Source organism: Neopsephotus bourkii, unplaced genomic scaffold, assembly GCF_033783945.1.
Source record: "Neopsephotus bourkii isolate Nb327-2 ecotype Australia unplaced genomic scaffold, CSIRO-AGI_Nbou_v1 NB_1248, whole genome shotgun sequence".
Lineage (NCBI taxonomy): Eukaryota > Metazoa > Chordata > Aves > Psittaciformes > Psittacidae > Neopsephotus > Neopsephotus bourkii.
Genome location: NW_026901733.1, coordinates 2,856,052 through 2,882,500, shown reverse-complemented (window position 1 = coordinate 2,882,500; position 26,449 = coordinate 2,856,052). Strand labels below are relative to the sequence as shown.

Here is a 26,449-nt window from a genome sequence, read left to right as displayed (position 1 = left end):
CATAAATAAAAAAATAAAATGGGGGGGGAGGGGGGGAAGGAGAAGGGAGGGAAGGAGGGAGGGGGAGGAAGGAGAAAAGAAAGCGGATTCAACTTCTAATTCCGCCTAGGAAGAGAGAGAGGGAGGGTGGGGAGGAATGGGAGAGAGGGAGAGGAGGAGGAAGGAGGAGGGGGGGGGGGGGAGGAAGGAGAAAAAGTTTGGTCGGGTTCTCCTCTCGCCCGGCCCGGGTCCCCCCCCCGGGTCAGCTCCCGGCGCGGCGAGCGGGGTGCGCGGGGCGGGGGGGAAGGTGGGGTGTGGGATGAGGCGAGCCACGGACTGGTGACAGGGATGCCAATTTCCGCCGCCACTCCAAAAACTTGCTTAGGAAATGTTTTCATTTACAAGGTTAATTTTCCTCTCTCTCTCACACACGCTCTCTCTCTCTTCTCTCTTTTAAGTTCCTTATAAGACAAAGCTCTTCAGTCCTCTCGGCAGCAGCAGCAGCAGGGAAGATGCCAGTGGAGATGTGCAAAATAAATAACATTTGATCAGTTCAATCTGTAGCCCAAATCCATTATCTTTCTTCGTTCTTTTCTTTTTTTTTTTTTTTTCTCCTCCTTTTCCTCTCTCCCCTTCTCCCTCTCCTTTCCTTAATCACTTCTTCGTCTTCTTCTTGGCGGTGGAGAGCCGAGCAAGCGGCGGCGATGAGACGGTAAATTCAGTCACTCCCCCCCTCTCAGGCTTTCTCCAAGATCAAAGAGTCTCAAAGAGCAACTTTCTCGCTCTCTCGCTGGCTGGCTTGTTTCAAGCTCGTGGATTTGTGTGTTGTTGTTGCTGTTGTTGTTGTTGTTGGGGGGTGGTGGGTGTTGTTTGTTTGTTTTTTTATTGCGTTGATAATAGTTTGTTCATTGTGCAAAAACCGAGGTCGATCCAGTCTCTCCTCCTCCCAGCACTTAGTCTAAGAGCAAGAAAGCAAATAATAAAAAGGCGTAAAGCCCCCATACATACATATACACCGGATGGGAAATGTCAGTCACTCCTCCACCTTCCAAACAGTCACAGATCAAACAGTGTCACCACCGGAGAGGACTACTTTTCTTTCTTGCTCTCCTTTTTTTTCCTCCACAAATCGAAGCTTCTTCTGATACTACATATAATGCAAACACTTTTTTTTATCATGGATTTTTTTTGTTGATCTTGATCTGCAACAGAAGGAAAAAAAAAAGAAAAAAGGAACACACACACAAAAAATTGCCAAAACCAAGAAAAACCCCGGAGAGTGTGTGCAAAGAGGAAGGGGGGAGGAGGAAGAAAAGACATTCACTGAGTGGGACAGATTAACATGAACTGTCGTCCCCCCCCCCCAAACTCCTGGGAGAGAAAGAGATCCACTCTCCCTCTCTTCTCTTTTCACTGAAATATAACACACATTCGGATCCCAGGGCTCTCAGACAGCCTCAACTGATAGACAGACACATCGAGCTGCTTTTCCTGCTTCAGTTTGTTACTCCTCCTCCTCTTGCCCACGTCACCCTGACAATTACAAATAGGTCTCACACAAACCCATACCTGTCAATCTTTTTAATTGCTTTGTTTTCATTTTTTTCCTCCCCCTCTCCTAGAGCTAAACAATATGAAAAAAAAAAGTCTTAATACAGAGCGGCATAAAAGATTCCTCATGTGAGACACGCGTTGAGGGGGTTGTTATTATAATCCACTTGCCAAAGTGCTGTGCAAGACGCATGTGCCGATGTAACTTCAGCAGAGGTCTTGTTCCAGCTAACTTAAAAAAAATAAATAAAACCCAAAAGGAGGCAGGAGGTGATACCTCGCCATGGCACACGTCGACCGGGCACCGAGTTAGACGATTTGTGGGAGATTACACTTCACCCTGACTTTTGAAATACCAACAGATTGCAGAGCAAGAACTGCAGCACACGAAACACGCTGCTGTTAATACGTTTCGCACAGTATGTGTCTGGGGATTTATATAATGTTAACTGCGAGAACAGAAGGGTTCTTCCCTTTTTTTTCTCCACTCAAGAAAGCAAATAAAAACTACGCAGCTGATTCCTGGAGGAAGACACTGGGCACTGAAATTCTGCTCTTTCAGGGAATAGGGGACATTTTTTATTATTACTGCCGCAAAATTAAGCAGCGAGGTGTTTGCACTGGTAGGATAGAGTTAATCCTAGAAGTACTACGCGTGTGCTGCTCCTACACTGGTGCAACATCCCTACAGCGTTATCCCCCTCCCCCCTCCGCGCAGTTTTACCAAGTTGAAATCGGCGGCTCCATCACACCATTTACTTTGCTGCCTTCACCCAGCCGATTTCCTGCTCACGTTCCCTCACCAAAACATAGTCTACACCAAGAGGTAATACAGGTGTGGAGGTTTTAAGAAGAAAGAAAAGGTAAACCACGTTTTTCTGTCAGTAACAGGGAGCTGGGGGGGGGGGGGACGGGGACGGCGACACGACCGCGACCCAAATGAACTGACAGCAGCCAGTCAACCTTCGCCTCCTTTCAGAACGGCGGCGGGAAGAGAGGGGGCGGACCGCACGGCATTCCCGGCGGCGGGAACAGCTTTTGCCTCTTTAATTCCCCCTTCTTCTTCCTTCTTCTCCGGCTCTGTGCCTCAGCTCTCTCAACGGCCGTAACCGCCACCGCGGCTCGCACCCCGTTCTCCGAGCGCTGTCGGTCGGTCGGTCGGTAATGTCTCGGGGTTGATTCGTAGCACCTTGCGAGGAAGTGAACGTTTCGCACGGAAGGGGCGGAGCCTTCCCCCGCGGGCAGCGGCTCTTCGGCGGTGGCTAATAACAACATTGGGAGATTAGGCGCAACTTCGCTGCGTTTACCTCACCGACCCGATAATTCATCGTCCTTTCCTCCTATCTCTATATTATCATCTTTTTCAGAACGATAACCTCTTTTTGTAAACTAAAGAATGGGTTGGAGGGGGAGGGGATCCGTGGCGTTTCTCTTTTCCTTCCCCTTTTCCCTTTCCCCCCCTTCCGCGTTTTTTAAATCCCTTAGCCAGAGGCAGCGTGCAAATTAAAAGCAATCTTTAGGAAGAAATCCGGCCTTCCGTACATCTGCCTCACTGGCAGGCAGAGCACGACCCCGGCCGCCGTCCTTGAGGCACGGCGGCGGTGCGGGCGGGGGCAGGCAGTGCTCGTGTGTGTCTGTCTATAGTGTGTGTGTGTGTGGCCAGGCGGGTCGGGTACGGCAGAGCCGGGCGCAGCCGCTGGCAGCGGGCTGGCGGAACGGACGGCCGCGGGAGCGGGCCAGCGTTGCTTCTCGGTAGCGCTAGCGACGGCAGAAGAGGACCGGCTGCCGGGGACCATCTTGCGGCTGCTCCTCGGGCGGCGTTTCCGCGTGGCGGAGGGGCCGGCTGGGTGGGAAGGACGGAGGCAGGCTGGAGCTTGCTGCACAGGGCTTTATTTACATACATTAATAGCTGCCTGAGGATAGTTTCTCGTGCCGGCCCGGTGGCGGCGGGTCCTGCGAGTCGTTTGGAATCCCGAGCCAGAGCTCTCCCGAGCAAGGGGACAAGAGGAGAGCCGAGGCAGGGCATGAGTTTTAGCGCAAAAAGCGGCGCTTGGCTGAGCTCCCGGGTACCGCGGTGCTGGTGGTGGTGGCGGCGGTGGCAGCAGCCGTCCTGCGCCGCTGCGGGTCCCTCCTGGTCCTACTTCGGTGGCAGCCGGCCGCGGGCCATCCTGGACATGTCCTACTCCCGTCACTTTCTGGATTTCCAGGGCTCGTCCATCCCCAGCTCCATGAAGAAGCTGGTGGTGACTAAGCTGAGCCAGAACTTCAGGGAAGCGGTTACCCTGCAGCAGGACTCGCCCGTGCCACTCCCGGGAGACGGAGATCTCCTTGTCAGGAACAGGTGAGCGACCGACTGTCGTCCCCCCCCGCGCCCCGACCTCGGCCCCTGCCGGCTTCTCGCACCTTGTGGCCTGCTCCCTCACATAGGCTCCCTCACTTCGGAGACCGTCTCCAAACTTGAGCCAGCTGCCATCTGGCGACTGTTAATTTAATTTTATTGTTGTTGTTTTGAGCCTCTGGTGCCACAGTCCGATCGCCCCATCCACGTATGTGGGGGTGACACTTCCCCCTCCTCCTCTCCTCATATTTCTCTGGCGGGTGTGTGTGTGCTGTTCCTGTCCGAAGGAAGGGGAACACCTCAGGGCCCCTATGCCAAGGTGGGGAAGAGGCAAGTTTTTTATACTCTTTGAGAGCCGAGGATGTAGTGAGGCGCCGAGAAGAGCTTGCAGAGTCACTCCCAGGGCTTGTCACACGCACACAGTCCCCGGGCCGGGAGTGTGTCCCCACCGTAACCACACGACAGTGGGGAGACGCTACCGTACAGCCGTGTGCCCCAGCACCCCGATGTGCCACCCTGCATCTGCTGCCCTGCATGCCTCTCATCTCTTCCCCGCTGCGGCCTGGCGCGGCCAGCCCTAGGCCAGCCATGACTCACCGCGGGCAGAGGGCTGGGACCGTCAGCCCTGCCAGCCCCGGCACCACCCCGTCGCTGCGCGCCGAAGGCGGGGGCAGGGCAGCGGCCCAGCCCAGCACAACCCGGCAGAGCCGCGGCCTCCCTGGGCCCCGCAGTTGCGGGCGGCTTTTCGGAGTGGAGCCGGGTCGGGCGGGGAGTGAGGAGGTGACATTTTGCTTAACATAATACGCCGTAAATCCTGCGCCAGCGCTAGGACTGAGCGTCCAGCGCGGTGACCAGCTTGCCATGAAATGAAAACTGCTGAGGACAAAACGTGCCTCCCCACAGCTGTCTCCATAAACCTGCTCTCAATGGCTCCTTCCTTGTTCCTTAAGCTAAAAGTAAGCCGGTTAAAGTTCAGAGGTTTCTCTGCCCACGAGGGGAAGCTGAAACTCTGGGAACTTTGGAGCAGACTGCGTGGCTGGCACAGAAGAGAGAGAGCAGCACTCTCAGGTTCTTGTCGAGCAAGGAAATTGTAGTAACACAGTTTGCCATGCTCTCTGTTGGAGCCTAAAGGTGTTAAGAAGTACTAAGTTGGCTTGAGAACAATGCTGAAAGTTCTATTAAGGCAGTGTGTGACTGTGTGTGTACGTGTAATCTCTAACATGTGTCCATATGTAACATATAAATACATGGTAAAGAAAGGAGTAAGGAGAAAGTAGACCAGGGACTCCTCCAGGAGCTGATGAGAAAGCTTCTGTGGCACTTTAATCTGATGCTGACATCTCCCACTAGAACTTCTGAAACCGAAATTCCCTCTAAACCTCAAATTCTAAACCTCTGTGTCGCTGCATCCACTAATGACCATGAAACAATAATGGCATGAAATAGCCGTCAGGCTGGAGTTTAATTCCTTTTGGTGGAAGAGTTCGAAGGACTTGTGATACAAGTAGCAAGTCTGTAGTCGGGTAATGTGAGGCAGAGTGGCATCCTTGTTTCCCAAATCCCCTTCCCCCAGCTCCTGCACTGGAAGTCTTTCTCATTCTCATCCTCCTCTCTCTCCCCCCCTCTCCCCCTCCTGTCCGAATTTTAAAAATTTACTCAGTTTTTATATAGCTTCCAGAGTAACCCTTCCTTTTTCTCTCCCCTCCCTTTGCTGGGTGGGCTCTGTGGGTGCAAGAGGGACATGCACACCTCATGGTGAGAGTTCTGAGGCACAGAGCTCGCCCAGACCGAAGGCAGAAGCTGGTCCACAGTTTCAGACAAGCAATTACTGAGGTTTAACACATCAGCCTGTTACACACGTGTTCCTGTACAGACACACACGAGTGGGGAGGGAGAGGTGAGTGGTAAAGGCTAGATTTAGAGTTCATACATTTTGTATTTTTTGTGGTGTTTCTTCTCTGTTATTGTTTTCTGGGATATATCACAGAAGACACAGGGTCATTCCCTGTGTACAAGCTGCAGCAGGAAGCGAGTTCTGAATGTTTCCTCCTCAGTTGTCACCCTGGGGAAGCATTTTCCTGTCCTGAAATGATGAGTCCCTGGCTCCATTTATTTTTACGTCTTTTTTTTTTTTTTTTTAAATAAGCCCTAAATGCAACTATACATTTTCTAATAGGTAGAAACATACAATTAAAAGCAAAACAATAAAGGAGTCGAGTTCCAAAGGTGCATTTGCAAATTTGTCCATTTTAGTGCTAGTCACACCCATGAATAGTATTAATTGCTTTGAGCTTTTCATGCAAAACAGTCGTCATCCACCACAATAAAATCTGGTTTGGGATTTAGAGAAATGGGAAATGAAAATGTGCTGAGTTCCTGTATGGATAGATATTTTAAAATAATATACAGTTAAGGGGAACTTTATTCCACTCTTTCTTCTCCTTTAGAGAACTAAGCCAACAACCCTTATGTCTACTTTTTTTACAAAGAAAAAAAAAATCTGTCCTTTGTTCAGAAATCCTTCAAAACTATAAATCAATTGAAAGTACTATTTTACTTCAATTCTGTGCAGAGGAGGAGGAGGAGGGGAAAAGGTGAATAAAAAAATCCTTGATGAAGCCACTTAAGTTTCATATGGCTGTTCTGGTTTTGGGGAGTGAGGGAGAAGACGCGGGCAACGTTACTCTGTTTTATGGCAGGGTAAGGACCAAAAGGTTCTGAAGATCTGGTCCTTCTTAAAGTTGTTGGGGGATTTTCGAGATTTGCTCAAGGCAGTGACACATCTAGTTTCCAAAATACCTGTAAGGGTTTCACTGTTGGGCTGGAAGATGGCAACAAAGTTTCTAGAAAAAGGAGTAAGAGAAAGTTTTTTGAACCGAGGGACTAATGGATCACAGTGGGATAAGCGGAGGACTGTTTCTGCTGAGTGTTTGGTCTAAATAATGTTTTTCTTGCATAGTACTGGTTTGGATGACTTTGTTTTGTCTGCGTTTAAGGCTGTGGTGCTGGTTTTCAGTGTCTCACGCTCTGTTGTGGTAGAAAAGCAGCATTTCCTCCCCTCGGCGGTGTCCTCGTGTTTTCTGTAATAAACAATACGAGGGGTTCAACACTGTTGAGTATAAATAAAACGAGTGACTCAATGTGCGTAATTATTTTGGGAAAAGCCAGTCTCCAGCTTTACCCCCATCCCCCCACCCCCGGGGTTACATCTTTTAGTGATGAAGGAGCAACCCTTAGTTAGGAACTGCTGAATCAAATAATGGATTTTTAAGTAAGGAAGTAAAGCAAGACAATGTAAAAGATTAGGAAGAGGTCTTAAACCCCACCAGCATCCCAAGTAGCTCTTACTTCTGTGTTCTCCTTTTCTCAGTCTCAGAAGTTAGTAAACTGATCTTCAGCTTGTAAATCGTACTTATTCCTACTTAGAAAAGCAAAATAATCTAAGAAACTGCGGGCACATCCTACCATCTCCCTTCTGTCAGCTGGAATGACAAGGCAAATTAGACAATATGTTTTAATCCAGATGCAGCATAGGATCATTTTAATGTGAGAGGAATCCAAAAGACTAAACAATCTTTTTTGAAAAAAGAAAAAAAACCAACAAAATAAATGCCGTATGACACGAGCAGGAGTTTCGAGTTCGCACACAATAAAAAGGGAGTTTACAAAAATTAGGGGGGGAGGACCGGGCGGCAGACTGTATTGATTAATAATGATGAGCCAAGGAGAACTGTTTCCTGTGGCCCAGCAGCCCCACGGGGACGGGCAGGGAGCTGGTGCGTGTGTATACACTCGTGTCTGTGTAACTATGTGTGTGTGCGGGGGGGACAGGACGACTCCCCCCGCACATCGGGGCAGCGCACACGGCTTTGTCCTCCCTAGCCCTGCCAGTACAGGAGCCGGCAGGGACGGGCAGGGTTAACCGGCCCGCCTGCTCTTCTCTCACGGCAGTACCCGTTCTTGAAGCCCTGGGACCCCGCAGCTGGTGCCCGACCGCCCTAGCCCTGAGGAAAGCTCCGCACGGTGCCCTGAGAAGCGGGGAGCGGCCGGGCAGCACCGAGTTACGCGCCGCGGCCCCTTGTAGCCGCACGCACAAGTTGCTGTGCGGCCCGGGAGGGAAATGTTTGCATCCTCCTCGGCTCCGGAACAAAAGCAGCGGTGCGTGTGCTGTTGTCCTGCTCGTCAAGCGTCTGGCCCACGGCACGACCTGAACCTTCCCTCCATGCAAAGTTTTGCCCTCGGACGGGGGTTTATCTGTCTTTGTGCTGTCCCCGCTGCAGAGCAGCGCTGGGAAGAGGAGCAGCTTCTATAGGGAGGGGATGAGGGCTCGTTCTGCCGCCCCTTCTCCAGGGTGCGTCCGCCGGCAGGCAGTGTGCGGTGCGGTGCGGTGCAAGTGAGGAGGGGGCTCGGCCCCGTGGGGAGCGAGGACCTGACTTTCGGGCTGCGGCTGGTGCGGGGCAGGGTGAGCCCCGGAGGGCCGGCCTGGCAGCTACCGAGACCGCCCAGCTGGGAGAGGGGCTGAGAGCGGGGAGGGGGTGAGCACGGCTCCCCACAGGAGTCGGGGTGTAAAAGCGGGAGGTGGGTAGCGAAACGCCGGCACGTCTGGCCTCGGTGGTCCGAGCCCTTCTCCCTGGCGCCCGGGGGACAAGGATTGCCTCGGAAGCTGCTGCTCCGTTACCATTTTTTATCCGTCTTTTAGCAGTGCTATACGGGAGTTACCTTAAAGCACGGTAACAGAGAATTTTTTTATATGTACGAACGAGACGTAGGCTTTTTTTTTTTTCTTTTTTTTTTTTTTTTTTTTTTTTTGCGGCTGAGCAGTGAATTAAAGGCAGAATTAAAAAGAGCAACAGTCACTTTCACCTATCTTATGCGTGGTGTATATGTTTATGCGTACGTGTCTTTTTATACATAACACATCACGATGGTGAAAGTTTGAGGCCCCCCTGCTATAAAGAATGAAGGAAACAAAAATGAGCAAAACGCTTTTTAGTTCTTGCTCCGTATGCAAGCAATTTTGAACTACACACACAATTTGAGCCTACTGCTAACTGCAACAATTAAAGCGCTCTGTTTGCATACCTCTTCAGCTTTCCCATGGTATCAAGTACACCTTTCAGGTTGTCACTTTCCATGTGTTCTAACAGTCCTGGTGTTTTCTGTTGCATATGGGTTTTTTACATTTTCCAGTTAACAGAATCATCCCCTTGTCTCTTCCCTTGTCTGTGTGGAAATACTGTTATGTTTGGGTTTTTTTAAAAAGAGTGTTCCTAAAATATTCTTTGTGTTTAAGCTAGATATGACTTTCTTTTAGGCATTATTTCCTAGTGCTTATCAAGTTGTGAGAATGTCTCCATGATTTTCTAAAACAAACAAACATAAAACTGGCATCCTTTTTCACCTGTTAGAGGTCAGTAGGACTTGATACTCAGTCTTACAGTTTTAGTCCTTCTGTGCAAGGTTGTTTTGATGTGTTGCAAGTAATTTATATAAGGAAAAATATCTTAACGCTGACATTAGCTACATCAAAAGGCACATTTGCTGTAGTGACTCCATCAATTAAAAAGTACTTGCCTACAGTAGCATGACCTTGCAAATGACATCGATAGTTAATATGATCATTAGTCATTAACAGTATTATTATATTCAAAAAATGTAAATTTGTTGCCAGAATCCACATATTTACCGCTTTGCACGTTTATTCTTCAGTGTTTTCACGTCTTGCATAAAGTGCTCAATTAATTTTCATCCTTTAATCTTTTACAAAATTATTTTTAGTTTAGGTCAGATGGACCTAAGGAAAAGACAAGTTTGGTTTGGGGCTTTTTTTGGGGGGGAAGGGGGGATTGGTTTGGGGATTTAGTGTTTTGTTCTTGTTTTGGGGGGGGTTGTGTTGTTTTGGGTTTGTTGGGTTTCTTTAGGTGGTTTTGGGTTCTGGGGTTTTTTTGTTTGTTTGCTTTTTAGCAAATCTTTAATTCTAGACTAACAGAATGTAAACTGGAGTGTACTCATTATACAGATATACCAATAATCAGTAAAAGTCTTGTACTTATCCCACAAATTTAAATTGAAGGTTTCTCATACTACAAAGACTTGGTAAGGAATACATCTCGTTAATACTTTTTTGTTTTCTTCTAGATTTGTCGGCATTAATGCATCTGACATAAACTACTCAGCTGGCCGATATGACCCATCAGTTAAACCCCCATTCGATATAGGGTTTGAAGGTGTCGGTGATGTGGTAGCGTTAGGACTCAGTGCTAGTGCCAGTTATACAGTGGGTCAAGCTGTGGCCTATGTGAAAGCAGGTTCCTTTGCTGAATACACTGTTGTGCCTGCCAAACAAGCAGTACCTCTACCCTGTGTGAAACCTGAGTTTCTTACTTTAATGGTAAGTGGCGCTACTGCATACATCAGTTTGAAGGAGCTGGGAAACCTCTCTGAAGGCAAGAAGGTTCTGGTGACAGCAGCGGCTGGAGGAACGGGCCAGTTTGCTGTGCAGCTTGCAAAGGCGGCAAAATGCCATGTAATTGGAACCTGCTCCAGTGATGAAAAGGGTGGTTTTCTGAAATCCATTGGCTGCGACTGTACAATCAACTATAAAACTGAAAATGTTGAATCTGTTCTTAGGAAGGAGTACCCTGAAGGTGTGGATGTAGTGTATGAATCTGTTGGGGGAAAGATGTTTGACTTGGCTCTTAACTCCTTGGCTACCAAAGGGTGCCTGATAGTTATTGGGTTTATCACTGGCTACCAAAACCCTACTGGCCTCCAGCCTGTTAAAGCAGAGTTATTGCCAGCAAAACTGTTGAAGAAGTCTGCCAGCATCCGGGGTTTCTTCTTGAACCATTACCTTTCTGAATACAAAGTGGCTCTGAAGGACTTGCTCGAGATGTATGAAAGAGGAGACCTGGTTTGTGAGGTGGACTTTGGAGACATGTCTCCGGAGGGCAAGTTCACTGGCTTGGAGTCTGTATTCCGTGCTGTAGATTACATGTACATGGGAAAAAACATTGGAAAAATTGTAGTTGAATTACCTCACTCTGTCAACAGTAAGCTGTAAAAACAGAACAATGATATAAATCAGCAGAGAGAAAATGGGCACTTTATGCCTCAGAATTACTAGAAACAATTTAATTTTTTTTTTTAACTTAGTAATGGATACTATATTAAAAAACAGCATTAAGGTGTTAATAAAAGTTTTGTGTTTTCTTTTTCTTTTCTTATGAGTACTTAAATCAGTGGCTGTAGCAAGGACTTAATGGGCCTGTGTTTGATTCTGTCACTTAGGCTAGTGTGAGACAAGAATATTGTTCTTGACAGAATAAGTCTTAATATAGGAGCAGATTTAGACTGGCTTGATAGGACTTTATATATAGTTCAGCTCAGGAAAAAAAAATAATCTTTTAACAATTTTGATTCCCTGATTAAAAATAAAATAGAACAGGACTAAGAAACCAGTTCTATCTTATGGTGGCTCTATTAATCTCCTGAAGTTTCTGGAAAAAATTGTTCTCTTGATTGTTTGTCACAAACACGATAATCATAGTTCAGTTGCACCATGGATCATAGTGGTATTCCTTGACTGGTTACACAGAGAAATTTCTGACATGTTAGTAATATTAAGCAACTTGACTTTTTTCTTTTTTTTTTTTTTTTTTAATGTCTTTCATAACTGTAAGCAACTGTGCAATTTTCTTTTAAATCTTTAAATACAAGTTGCAGCATAATCTCATTTTCTGGCCTTTTCATTTGCTACAGTTACTGTTTACTGTTCTCCCCCCCACCCCCACCCCTGTAGTCAGTATTGCAAGATTACTGAAGTGGGGTTTTGAGCCATGTTCACATGTGTTTAGGTCCTGTACATTTTTTTTAAGATTTAATAAAGTTTAAAAAGCTATTTAAATATTTGTGGCATTTATTCATATTGATATAGTTCTTGCCAACTAGCTCCTCTGTAGATAATCACTGTGTCGTAGAATTCTTTGACTGATGATTCTTGATGTGACTTCCCATAATCAGGCTGCTACTTGTACTTCTACCGAATATTGCTTCTGCAGAAGCCCTGTTACAAAGAGCAAGGCCATTTTAAATCTACAATCACAGAACCTCGTACGCGTGCTGACGCTCAGTCATAGATTATCTAGGGAGTGCAGTTAAAAGGTTTTGTAAAGTTTTGAAAATTCTTCCTCACTTAACAGATACTGTTAGCAGTACATACATTGGGAATTCCAGCTAGAAGTGTAAGATTTTCCAAAACAATAAAATACTTTAAGCTGTGCTTGCTCTTCATCTTTTTTCCATAGCAAATGTTTAAGATCTTCAAGGCTGATTTTGCCACATCCTTTGAAATACATACATTTGTAGGCAGTTGGAGAGATGGAAAATTCCTAAGATCCTATGCCTAATAATAAATGTAATGATAGGCTGATAATGTCTAGGGGTTGAAGGAAAAATCCAGGGTAACCTTAATTTTGGGACATTATTCAGGACTGACTGTACATGACATTTTAAAAAGTAACATGTAGGAAAAACATTTTGTTCAGTGGTACAGGCAGTAGAAAAAGTATTATTAACTTTGATTTAGCACATTCTTACTGTATTTTTTTAGTGCATATGTCATTAGAATTGTGTGAGCAAAGAACTGTCTCTTTGGGCTGACTATGGGGTTTAGTCCCACTTGGGAGGATTTTGGGGAAAGGCTGAGTGGCTTGAGTTTTGTTAGTTACCATTTCTGTTATCAAGCTGAAACCACTATGATCAATCAAACCACTATGATTTTTGTTTCCACCAAGGTCTGCAGTTGGAAACATACTTCCTCTTGCCCCTCTAATATGGCAAATTTTGTGGTGTTTTGTATGTTTTGCACATTTACAAAGGCATGTTGGCCTTCCAACTGGATGCTAGAAAGATGGAAACACTGAAGGACTGCACAAGATCAGAGCACACAAAATTCTCACTATTTTGTTCCTAGGCACATGGTTTCTTTTAATCTTCAGAAAAAAGGCGGTGCCCTCGGTCAATAAATGCATCTTAAAAAAAAAGGTATTTGGGATGCACTGGGCCAAAATACAGATAAAAAGAGCACAATTGGTTACATCTGTGATACGTGCAAAAGAGTTGCCTGGGTAATAAATTAAGTTCTTGCAGTCAAATGCCAAAACCCATCCAAATGGGTTGATTTCAGAGGTGTTGATCATTGTCAGTCCAATGGATTTAGGTGTTTCTAAGGCAGTGAATTCCAAATGTTTTTGTGCTAAAAATTTCTTCTGGCAATAGGATTTTGTTTGGACATACAGCATTCTACTTTTTTTTAATGTTACTTCATGTATAACACTGAGTAATGCAACTTCCCCAGGCTCTTTCACTCATCAAAATAAGGAAAGTAGAACCATTGGAAGGTTTACATATATGTATATTCAAATATGACATTTGGTGGGTTTGATTTTGGCTTCAGGCTTATTATTTACTACTTTTGTACTGGTTACAGCATTAATAAAAAGTTTTAATTTGTTATATGCAGAACTTGTATGGCCAGTGTACCAATTTTTTAGCTTTTCTGGTGTTTGGGTTGAGCTGTGGCTGCTGGGCTTGTCCTTTTCATCAAATGCTTGTATTGAGCTATAGGGGTAACTCAGGATATGATTGCTGTTCCACGGATGAAACCAGAATGAAGAAGTAATTTTTTTTTTTAAAGGTACAATTTCTATCATTTAGATTGCTGAAAGAGAGCACTATCAACAGGGAGAGAGGGGAGAGTATTTCTGAAACAATTCGATGAGGCTTTTCAGCTGAGATTCTTAATAATTTTTTGTTTGCAGGGGGAAAAAGCCAACTTCTCTTTATTTAAAGGTGTATTCTGCAAACTTACAGTTATGGAAGCAGGGCTGACTTTGAGTAAGTAAGCTATGATGGATTTAAATAATGTTTAAATATTAGATGGGTAGGAAAATGTATATGGCATGCACACACTGAGAGGTTTAAATGATGATAGGACATTGAACATACAAGGAGAAGAAATACTTTAGAGTCACAGCAAGGGATTAATAACAATACACTTAATATGCTTGCAGAAAAGGTGTATTAAAAGCTGTGTGCACAGTGGGGACTTAAATGATTAAAAATAATAATACATTTGCCTTGGAAGTACTAAGTATACTATACGTAGAGAGCAGGGATTTAAATAATAATACTATTAATAATAGCAGCTCATTGAGATGTGGATGCTAGCACTACATCCTAATTTTACCTTTCTAAATGAATTTGCTACAGAGGAATCTGGCATTGTTTGCTGAGGCTAATAGCAGAATTTCCCTTTCCTACACACATATGCTTCTATGGAAAAACAACAAAGAACTAGATGAAGAGCTGGCTTTTTTCCTGAGTCTGTCACATGTGTGCATACGCACGCGCACATGGACACACTCGTACTCACTCTCTCCTGGCCTGCAACCCTCAGCACATTTTACAGATGTGCTTTCTACTTGATTGCTATTCCGGAATCTCCTAATATCTTTTTGAATTGAGTTAGATTTCTACCAAGCAATAGTTTGCTGTGTATTTTTACATGTGCATATTCATGTGTGTGCGTGTATGTGTATACAAGGTATATATTTAATAAGTGGATATGAATAACTGCTGTGTCATGTAAATACAAATAATTACAGTCTCTCAAGGAAAAGTTTGAGGCAGTGTTTTCAGATATTATGTATATTCTACTTCTGTCTGAGGAGTAAAGAAATTTCTCTGCTGAATAGCTGTTAGTATCTCTTTTACAAGATTTACTCATTTTCAGGTACCTAATGTAGCTGCTAGCATGCATGCACGACAATACAATTTATATGGTAAATGGAACCAAATAATGGCTTCACTGAATGTTATGGCTGCACTGAAGGGAAATGTCACGGTAAATAGCTGCCAAATTATGGATCATGCCGAAGTGTCACAACTGCACTAAAGACAAATAGCACTAGAGGCTATTGCCACTGTGACGCTTTTGAGTTATGAAGAAGAGGAGCAGCCTGATGTGAGCCTCTTTGTGTCCTCATTATAGCAAAGGGTTACTGGTGCAGTGTACAAGAAAACCTAGTCCTACGTGGTGGGTAGTTATTAATCTGTTCTTTTCTGATCTAACAGCTGTAGCAAACCAGGAAATCTTTTCCTTGCTTTATGAATACATATACACATACACAAACAAAGAGAAACCTGCACGTTTTATGAATGTAAATGTGTACGGGAAATGACTGGTAATGGAAAAATGTTGTAATAAAATAATCTAATCAAAGATTATTATTAAATTTAATATCGCATGTGTCTGAAAGCTTTAGTTGCTTCTTATGCAGATAGATGTGTGAAATATAAGCAATAATGCACTTTCTCTCTTTGTAAAGACTTGAGTAGTAAGGACATTACCAGCTAAATTGCTTCTTCTAAACTGAAGTGTGTCCCGGTTTCTTTCATTTTAATGGGAGGGTAATAAAGATGAAAGACTAACATTTTAACTGATGGATCCCTTAAGCTACAGAATCGAAATTTATTATGTTTTGAGGGAATATGCTAAATCCTGACGTGGAAAGAAGCAGGGAAATCCCAGGTAAAATAAAAGCAAAGTAGCTTTTTTTTTTTTTTAAAAAAAAGAAATATGACATACTTTTATGAATGGAAAGCTACATCCTGCTTTTACTTAAAGTGACAAAACAATATAGGTCTCTCTTTGTGTAAAAAAAAAAAAAAGGGAAGGGGGGACAGATATTTGGAGAGGGAAAAAAAAGATTTGAAAATGGAGGGCTATCACTCAGCAAGTGGTCTCTTCTTTCTAGGATCACTTTTCAAACCCTGCCTGCAGTGATCGGGGAAGTTAGTTCGATGCTCTGCACACTATTGTACACACCACAAATGTACCATCTATAATACAGCACAATTGTCAGTTGCTGTTTTACAGAGGGGCCTGGGCTGAACAATCATGGTGGATAAATTACTTTCCTATTCTACAGCAAGTGGACTTCCTACCATGTGAAGCTTAAGGTCATTGGCAGGGCAGTGAGAGAGAAGCTTATATATTAGTTAACTCTAATGCACTAATAGTGTTCAGATAGGGGAACTATACCTATTAATTACAGTTAGGTTTGTTCATCGCGAATGGGGGGTGATGAAGAGTTACTGCGCTGAGATGTATACATGTATTTGTGTGTATGCATACATATATATATGTTCGCTTTCTTGCTACGATACTCCTATAGGTAACTTAATTTTCTTTTTTTTTTATTTAATATCTGCATTAAAGCCTTCAATATTTGTCATTGCAAGAATCCAGATTTCAGAAATCAGAAAATGTTCTAAAAAGATTTTTATACTGTGGCAACACATTCTGCTCACAGTTTTTACAGTGTAGTCTAAAGGGGGACAGGAAGAAAAAAACCTGTCAAAAATTAAGTAGAACATCCTTGAATGGCAAACAGCATGCCCAGAATTTATGTACAATGCAGTGGCAAGTAGCTGCTTCTTATTAAATGAAAATCCTGTATTATGTACTTCAGGAACATTCCAACTAATGAGTATGTAATGTCCTTAGTACAACACAGAACTTCTTTTTGTGTTCACAACCACAAGATGCTGGAAACTTGACAAATGATATCATTTAAGACAGATGCCTGCCTTAGGGACCTGTTTTTTGGCTTCCTGTTTCTGGTTTTTATTTCAATAACATTTGTAATTGCCACAGGATCTGTACCTGTGTAGTGTTTTAACCCCTTCACATATACCCTATTCCATTAACTCCTTGGGTAGGTACTTGGGAATCTTTTCTTTTTAATTTTTCTTTCTTTTTTTTTTTCCCCCTCCCCAGCTGGTGTGTTCTGCCTCTCTTGAGCAGAGATAAAGCTGGGCCTTATTAGACCAGATGAAATGATAACGCTGAAGGGGTTAAATGCTTACTGCACTAGCTGTGTTTTACTAGCACAAAAGTACATGTAGAGCAGACCCAAGGCAAAACCCAAGAAACTCTATGGCCTGCTGATAAGCAGGTATGTCCTGCTGATTCTCAGTGAGAGACAACAAAACTGTGTATGCAGCTCAAGCAAATAATACTTTGATCTCAGTTATATTTTCCAGTGTACCTTACTCTTCCTTAAACTGTCATTCTTTACTTAGGTTATAGGCAGGAGTGTTTTTGGCATCACTGCAATTGATGCTGGTTACAAGGGGTGTTTTGTCACTCCTGGTTCAACACGAGGTGTAAGTCAGAGCCTTCTTCAAGTAAAGCCCTTATCACTGGACTTCAGCAATTTTCAGCTCCCCAGGTGCTCAGCACAGATCCTGGCAGACTGCAAGAAACTTACCCACAATACAGAGCAGCCCAGGGGCTTTTGTGGTGTTTTGCTTGTAGGTTTTGCAAAAAAAGCACATTACAATTGGGCTGTGTACAAGAAGCTTACATGGTTCTGCACAGGGAAGTTTTTACTGGGAAGCTTTGCTAAATCCTACGCAGTGCTGTAGTAACAAATAAGAGCTTGGAAAGAGCAAGAGTTCTTGGCACCTATTCTGCAGGTGAGAATTTTCTACTTGTCAGAAGCACTTAGCTCTCGTGGATTTACAGTGCTTTCTGATGTCATTTTGAAGAAAAAACTTTACATTCAAGCCTTTTGTCACAGGACATGTAGTCTCATTGCACCTGCCTCAACTCTTAAGGCAAGTTTATCCTGTGAAGTGTCGAACAACCTTATCTTTCTTCAGAACAGGAGCTGAGGACTCTGAAAACCTCAAGAAATGTCTCTGTTTACTGGAAGACCAGACAGCACATCATATAAACATACCCTCCGGGCTTTCTGTAGGAGGAGGAGGAAGTCTTTATCTTCCATCACAAAAGGGAGGTCAAAAGGACCAAGCGAGTGCCAGGCCAAGTAACTTCTGTTGTTCTAGAGTTCATTTTTGGAGGAGGTAGGCAGGCACACAAATCTCATTATGTGTTATGAGGCTCTGTGCACAGGCTTCTTGCATGCTCTCTTAAAAACCTTACCCTTAAGGGGCTAATTCACAAAGGGAATAGGAGGAAAAGGAAATTTGTATATTTCTGGAAGCGGTAAGACATGACATGCAGCACGGTTCTGGCTGATTACAGCATGCCTCAGGTGAGCTGGGAGGCATGAGGCTGCGAGCCAAGTGATTTCAACCTCCCAAGAAAGACAACTCCACAGAAATGCATTGTTTGGCATGTCTGATTGCTACAAAGGAAAAACACTCCGACTTCATTCACACTGGCATGACATTATTGGCATGACTGTTTCTGGCAGCCTGTTGGAAAGTTTTATTTGCATCCAGAGTTTTGAAAGCTATTTCATAATGTTCAACAAGGCTAATGCTGAAAGCGAATGGGTTATTTGCCCCTTGACACCTATGCGTAATCCCTCATTGAAGCCCTAATGAGAGGTTCTCCTCAGGTTGTGTTACTTATGAAATAACCTATGCATGCAAACAGCGTAACGTAGCTTTCCTCCCTGCATAGGGTGTGGCAAGGGTATCCAGAAGGAAGTGGATCAAGTGTGCTATTTTTCCTGTATTCTCAGTAATTGAGATGCAGAGTCAGTTACTGGATCATTTGACTTCTTACTGAGCTGGGAAACCTCAATCTGCTATCACAAGTGCCTACAAATAAGAGAGATATTGAGTTGGTTTCCCCTCCTGGGAATGTAAATGAGGAGCAAGAATAAAGCTCTTGAAACAGTGTAAAAACCATCTCTGAGGAGAACCTGGCTCTTATTTCTCTCTCTGTATGTGTTCATGCTGCTGGAAAAAAAAACAACAAAAAAACAGTTCTAATACAGACCAGCAGTTCTAACACAGACCAGCCATTTCCCAGGACCTCCAGATGATTCCCAAAGTCTTGGGAAATCCAGCTTGTTCACAGTTGCCGATGTTAAGAGCTGTGGTAAGAACAGCAGCAGCTTTGCAAGTTCTGAGCTCTCTGATTATGAGTGGTGGCAAAGCAAACCTTACTAAGGAGAAAAGGCAACCCTCCATTTCTAAAGTGTTATTCTTCTCTATATGAATTCAAGTGCAAGGGACAGGTTATTGTCCATCCCTGTTTAATAAACAGCTCCCTCCTCCCTCCCCCCAAACTCCTGTCTTATCTGATAGTTATTCTTCCCATCCTTTCTCCCTCTTTCCACCTCCCTCCCTACTCCAAATAAAAAAGAAGGGTGAAATAATCATAGTGTGAGAGGCTGCTGGAAGTGTTTCAGGCTTTTCTTTCCCTTTGCAGAGGGGAGGTCAGTTATCCTTGTCTTGTAACATGCCTGTATCTAGCAAAACACATGGAGTTTTGTCTATAGGCTCTGCAACAAAATTTGAGTAGATTTATAGCTAATATATACAAGTTTCCATTTTACCACAGAAATAGACATCATTTTTGCTTTCAAAAAACAAGATCTTTTCTAGTGAGATGAGGCAAAAAAAAGAAAAGCCCAAAAAGAACCCACAAAGGACTATTTCCAAATGATTTCATTTGCAATGTCTTTAATTCTATCTGTTAATGCTACAGTTTAATGTGATGAGGCTACTTCTATTGCATTTCTTCCTTTCTAGTTTGTGAAAAGCTGACATGTTCATTAGTGACAAAATACACATCATGGTTCAAAGAGGGAGGAGCTAAATAGTCCCTCTTTTCCACAAAGCTGAATTTGTAGCAGTACGAAATGGTTCAGCAGCGGTTCACATGATATGAACCAGAATTCTGTAAGGTGAATGGAGGGCTGCAGATAAAACACACTGTAAAGAACAAAGGTTGTATCTAGAGGGGCAAAAAAGGACACTGGTGGTGGTGGTATGTTCAGCTGACTGGAAGAAAGCCAAAGTTTGTGCTTCACATCAGATGAGTTCAACAAGTAGCAACAGGCTTTTCTTTTTCCCTGAGTAAATCAGATATAGTCCTAAATCTAACAGCAGTACTTCACAAATCTGCAGTGCGAACTAAGGACAATGTGCTTACTTTCTAGATTATTTTCTTCCACCTTCCTCGCATTATGTCGCATTTTCAACTAATTACAGGCAAACACATGGTGGGAAGATGAAAGCAGTGATTTCTTTGCTTTCAGAAATATAGTCAGGACTCCACTTGTCATATATAAATAGCAGTGGTACCTCTTAAAGCTTTCAATAAACATAATGTTGATAGTGCCTTCATGATGGCTGAGGGGAGTGAACACAGTCATTCAGGCTTAGATTTTGTTAGGACTTCCCAGCATAATTTTGCCAGGCATCCACACTCATCCAAATGATGGAAAAGTTTCTCAGTCCTTGAAAGCTAACCGTACTGTATTGGAGGGAATACAGGGAATGGTACTTTTCCAGTGCTTTGCTATTTATCACACAGTAAGTGGAAAGGTTGAACATCCCCCAGTTCTGACACTTGTACACCAGGCACTGTGCATGAAAGTCTGAGTGATTTTAAAGAAAACAAGCATATTTGCACTAGTAACCTGTCTTACTCCGAGAAGAGTGAGTCTGAGAGTGCTGTGAGCGAATTAGTCTTTTTGTTCAATTCTGTACTAAAAAAACCCCCACCAACCCTAACACTCAGTCTTATCCTCTGCCCCAGGGCTGCCCTGGTTCTGTGCCTGGCAGGCTGGCTTTGCTCTGAAGCACACCAGCTCTCCATAGCTTGTATATTTTAATGCCGACACTGATCTTCAATCAGGATTGCCCTGGCCTTCCAGTGAAAATATGCCAAAATGTCACAGGTTTCCAAATGAAATGCAAATACTGAACTTTCTGAAATTTACTGGTAGTATTTTACCCCTTTACTGCATCTGAGCTGTACCAATGAGACAAAATGGGAACAAGGGTTTAAGATTCCTGATAGGAAAGGGAAAGCTCTTTGCACTTGGCACTCCACAGATGTCTCAGCTGGATGGCCTGTAACACTTCCCGAGAAGAATAGGAGTCCTCTGCCTGCTCACTCACTCACTCAGCATAATGAAAAGAAGCAATGAACTACTCAAAGTCAGGTCAGCCTACCTACCTTTTGCTGTACGTAACTGTTATTACACAATTGTCACAGCAGCAGGTGCAAAATAAATACCTGGATAATGGAAACCATTTGCTTTGCCTTTAGCCGCAGGCATCAGGTCTGATTTACTGGTGGCTGGCAGCTAGAGAGCATGGGAGAACCAGGTCCCTATAGCCAGCCTCACCTTTACACGCTCAGGGATGGGAGAAGATAGCCACAGTGGAAGCTGCTCTGGAGGAGACCACCTGATTTTTCTCACATGCCCTCATCCCCATGCTCCCTACTATTCTGCCAGAGCAGGAAGATTTAGCAGAGCCATGAATCTATGCTTACGCACTGCCCTTTCATCATTTGGACCTCAGTGGATGTACACAATCTGGAGCAGTCTTTGCTCAAGGCAAACAAAGTAAAGGAGGAGAGTGACATTTCAGTCTTTCATTGCAGAGTCATTCAGGTCACTTGCTGAAATTATAGACACCAGCTCCAGCAATGTTAACAGCCAACTTTAGATTATTAACCATCCTTTGGATAGCAGTACATTTATGGTGCCAGTGTGCAGAGAATTCCTCCAAATTATAGGGTGTCCTAACACAGACAGTCAAACCACATGGACCTCTAGATGCAATAAGCAGTGTAATTAAGTCTGTTTTCTCATTTGTACTTTCCTAGCAGCACTCAAAATACGCTCTCAACCACTGGATGCTGCTCTTTGCATCAGGCTATGAAAGGAGATAAGAGTGAAGGGTGCCTTAACAATAGCTCATTAAGGAGACCTCAAACATTTTCTCTTATTGCATTATTTATGTTTTGGGTGATAATAAAACACTGTTTCCAGGGCAAAGTGCACTCAAGAAGCTTATTGGCTTGTAGGTGGTTTCATTTGATTAGATTTCGAAGGGGGAAAGCTGCAGAAATTTCTTTTGCGTGCTTGCTTTCCTGAAAAATGTGGGGGGGTTTCTTCCCCTCATCAGGCTGTACATTGTCAATGCCACTGAGATCCACCAACTTCGTTAGCCCTTTCAAATATTTATAGGAAAGGCGGTGACTGTTTTTTTGCCTCCCCTAAGAAATTCTTCTTCACTGCAGTGATCACTGGCATCCCTGGTAGAATTGCTTTTTAATATCATGACCTTCTGCATACAAGCAAACAAACATGAAGAGGACTTAAATATTCAGATTCCTGTGAAGAGATCATAAAGTTCATTTCACACAAAAGTGTCCATGTTAAAAAACCTCAACCAAAAATAATAATACAGATAATGGTCATGAATGTTTATTCCTATTCCTTAAATTATATTTTATAGGTAGTCTAGAACTACATTAATTACAGTCTTTCCTCGTATTCTTTCTTTATTCTCCTACAGAGCCATTCTCGTTGTGTAACACTGATGCAGCACATTTCATTAGCTGTGTACAGATCCAAGAATAAATTTTGGCCTTGACCGTGGAATGTTCACCCACTTTCAAGTGTAAGTAAAAGAACTGAAACTAATTAACTGGAAACTGCAAATGCTGAGAACTCCTTTTTTATTATAGTGAAACTCCCATCTCTTTAGCTTTTCTTCTGTTCCTTCTCTGCTATAAATGTAACATTAATGACTCTTAAAGCTAAAAAAGCAAAAATAAAACAACCAGCCAAACAAAAAAGCAAACACCAAAGCTGGAAGAGGCAGAAGGGATAGAAACTATCAGATATTCCAAAGAGAACATGGGAGAATTTAGGTTGAAAATGGAGGCTATGCCATGTAAGAAGTGGATGCCAGGTCTGCTCCTTGGTATGGAGGAGCGTAGTTCCTAGGCTGTGAAGGGATCCCCATGTCTGTAAGTAAGAATTAAGAGACCAGACAACAACTAGAAAGAGCTGCTCTTCATGCTCTTTCAGGCTCAGAAATTGTCCACTAAATATGCTGAATGTGGAGAAGAATGGCATCTTGATACTAAATGAGAAAGCATTGTTTAAGTAATTAATATCAAGTACAAATACTTTCATTATGTGAAAGAGTCTAGTAGCTAAAAAACAAAGAACCATGGGGAGGACAAAAGATTTCTGATTTTCAGTATCATAGGATTAGTTTGACTGTATATACTATTCACTGCCTTTCTGAATTACAGATCACCAAGATCTCCATCCAGAAATACAATGTACTGGTATTCATCTTGTCAATGATATATACTCAGAGGGCTATTTCTCTAATTGATGGCTTCATCATTCAATTCAAGATGCATAAGGATAGCTATTGTTATCTAACACTATCATATGTTCCCATTGTTCCACACTTCTCTCCTTGTCAATAGCATCCAAGATAGCCTATCTAAATCTTCAAGATAGCAAAAGGAAGGTGCATTATTTGTTGACTCCACACATTGCATTATTAAACGTTTGTGAGCAACCTGCACATCTTCCCACTGACAATTAAAATCAGACAAGAGAGTACACCAATACAAATAAATACTCAGTTAAATGAAGGATTTGTATTGAATTCTTAAAGTATTATAATTCAGGTGCTTGCCAGCAGGCACTCAGTTGAAATCAGGACAGTGATGTGAGTGTGAGAATGAACTGTGTATAAAAGGGAAGAAGGCAGATTGCTTTATGGTGGAGTCATGGCAGAGGTTTGACAGGAAATGCTTCTCCCAGTACAGCTAAGCAGGGAAGGAGAACCCTATTATATGGATGAGTGGGGCCGGCAATGGCATCTTGTCATTCTAACTTGTATAAGTAAGCAAGCTTAATTGCTCCTTGTCTTTTCAAGATGACTTTCCACCAACAATCTCATTATCACACACATATGTTTATTGCACATATCCAAGTCTATTCACACAGACCTGAATGCAGTGAGGAGCGTGGCAGAATTACGTTATCCAGTAACATTGGTTTCTCTTTTTTTCTTCTTTTTCTTTCTAACCAGATGGATGTGACCTGCCTTCTTCTGTGACTAACAGGGTAACCAGAGGCAGTGGAACATACACCAGGACTAGAGAGAATAAAACCAGAGGGAAAGCAAGCTGTCAAGAGAACAGTGTACTGAAAAGGAAAAATGTAAAACATGACTTCTATTTACCATGATTAATATGTAAAGTTAACATGTTTGTCATGGAATATATTAATATGTATGTTTTCCCATTATGTAGATCTTTTCTTATATTACTTATTAGAAAGGGATATAATCACAATGATGGGGCAAGAATGCCACTTAAAAATTAGGTGATGCCCAGTCAACATAATATAACCACTACAGTGTCATTTCTGATTTAGATGCTGTGATATCAGCGTAATTGCCGCTGGGAAGAAATTATAATGGTTGTTAATGATAAATAAAATGACAAGAAGGAGGATCCTCCTTCACATATAATTCCAAGCAAAACTCAACTGCTGACTTCCTTAAGCACTCAGTGCCATTCACTGATGAAGAGGAAATAAGCAGGTTTATTGTAGCTGCATGGCCATACAAACAGCACTGCCGTTTCCTAAGCCTGAGCTTAGACATTATGGGCCTAACAGGATTTCACCACACTATTTTCACTCAGGGGAGATGTAATAGTGAAGCTCACATAAAGTGAATCTTAATACAAAGTTAATATTATTCTAACAGAAAGCACTGTAGCTAGCAAACACAAACATAAGCAAAAACAGGGTGAAGGTGAGTATACAATCATGCATGTGGATACTTTTCAAAGCTCTTAAATACTCCAGTTTTGTCTCTGTAAACATAGGCAGCCTTAACCCATGGATCAAAAGACCTTCCTACATTTGTTTTATATCATAAATGTGTCAAGAATGAGCTACACAAAGCAGCGTTCACCAGCTGCACATGGCTTGTAAGACTAGTTGAGAGCATCTTTCAACTCATTCACACATTAAAAGCCAGGAAACCAACATCTGATTACTAGTCCCAGCATTAAGATCAAAGACCGTATCTTCTCATCTGTGAAGAGCAAGAGCCCAGTTCTTCTTACTCTGCAATTACAGAAGACTCAAAACACAAAATCAACATTATACTCCACATCCCATGAATAACACAGTTCCAGTCTATAAAAGCACAAAGCACCAAGTAAAACATACATACACTTTTTTTCCTAGACATCATGGAAAGGAGATAAGTACAAGCAAATCTGTAGTCACATCTTCACAATACTCCTGGTCTGCAGCCACAGAAAGCTCAGTCTGCTTGATCCGCGGGCATTATCCTACTGTGTAAAATTATGACACCTCTTAAAAGGGAAAATACCACATACCTGCCATTTACTCTGCATTTGGTATCTTCTAAATCAATTGGTAAATGGTGGTGTAAGGGTTAAATTAAAACAATGCATTAAATTAAAACCACATAAGATACAGGCAGTGTTGGTTGACCTGTTATTTCATTATCATTGCTAAGTATTTAGTTATCCATTAGTCAAGGAAGCTTAAAAATACAAATAAATAGAATGTCAACCTTAGCCTGAAGAATGAACCTGTCCACTTTCAGGTGAAACTGATTTTCTAATTCAGTTCTAGCTGATGGAAACTGGTTTATTCTTGGACACATATAGCCAAAGAGGGCAGGGGCAGTGAAAGAAGATAGAAGGATGAATAGTGTATAACATGTTTTGCAAAATAGGGCAAATTAACACAGAGAGGACCCTAGTAAAACTTCTGAACCACCAGTCTAGCATTTTGAGGTATATGGGATTTTTCTCTTTATTTTGGTGGCCTGTTTTACTACAGGGTATGTCAAAGGAGTGCAGAGATCTGCCAAAACCCAGCTAATTGCTTTGGCTCCCTTGCAGGAAGATCATTTGCTGATAAATTGTTACAGACACATTTAGGCAACAGGTTTTTATAGGATGCCTGATGCTCTGTATAATGCAATTAGTTTTATTTAGTATATGCTTTTTCTTATGCATTGTGTTCTTTTGCTGGCAAACAGTAACGATGAAATCTGCACCCTTCAAGTGACTGAATCTTCCCCCATGTTTCCTCGATTTCAGCTCTCTTTTGGGAGCAGTCATCAAAGGAAAAGCCTACCTAGTGTTTAGTAACAGGAATTTTGTTTTAGTGCCTGTTTTATGTTTGGGAGAGTTAGAAGAAGAGAAAGTGGGATGGGGTGGATCTTATTCATTTGCCAGCTTCACAAAAGATACTCAGAACACTTTATTTTAGAACGCAATGCATCTTGATGGTGCTCCAAAGGAGCTTCAAAGAAAAGCCTTCCTATAGTTCCTATGTTGAAAGACTCCTTGCAACAGCAACACAAACATGTTTTGGGAGTTAATGAAAATCTGCCAATTCAGACACATCCAAACCTCTGCTCACCAGCAGAGTACCAAGGAGGCACCCAGGGACCCCAGCTGTCTGCCCTTCTTCCAACAATGGTAAGGTTCCTCAGGCAACAAGGTCTTCCAGATGCATGTCCTTTTCTGCACACACCTAACATCAGGTACTGCAAAGGTGTTATGTTCTTAGTTTACCTTTAAGCTGTGCTGGCACTTGCATATGAGATGTCACTTCCATGTCCCGTGTGGGATCCAGTCTGGTAGGCATCTCTGTGATATGAATAACCCAGCCCTGAAAAAGAGGTGATCTGAGCTCCTACATG

General features: G+C 42.9%; 2 protein-coding genes and 1 long non-coding RNA gene across 3 annotated transcripts in view; 2 read left to right on the top strand and 1 right to left on the bottom strand.

Annotated features, from left to right (window-relative positions):
• The window catches only part of TSHZ1 (teashirt zinc finger homeobox 1), a 55,701-nt gene extending 53,279 nt beyond the window's left edge, over nucleotides 1-2,422 (bottom strand). The window contains exon 1 of the mRNA XM_061364683.1: nucleotides 1-2,422. This exon is cut by the window's left edge and continues 154 nt beyond it. The gene's annotated coding sequence lies outside the window, so the exon portion shown is untranslated.
• Nucleotides 2,423-2,754: 332 nt separating this feature from the next.
• PTGR3 (prostaglandin reductase 3) lies at nucleotides 2,755-12,149 on the top strand. Its single transcript, XM_061364684.1, has 2 exons — nucleotides 2,755-3,871; nucleotides 10,007-12,149. The coding sequence occupies exons 1-2, from the start codon at nucleotides 3,555-3,557 to the stop codon at nucleotides 10,929-10,931; spliced, it is 1,242 nt and encodes a 413-aa protein (XP_061220668.1). The 5' UTR covers nucleotides 2,755-3,554; the 3' UTR covers nucleotides 10,932-12,149.
• Nucleotides 12,150-17,290: 5,141 nt separating this feature from the next.
• On the top strand, nucleotides 17,291-25,310 carry LOC133218335 (uncharacterized). The gene is made up of 3 exons (XR_009727103.1): nucleotides 17,291-17,803; nucleotides 22,235-22,339; nucleotides 23,780-25,310. It is a non-coding gene; the product is annotated as an uncharacterized LOC133218335 (long non-coding RNA).
• Nucleotides 25,311-26,449: the final 1,139 nt, after the last annotated feature.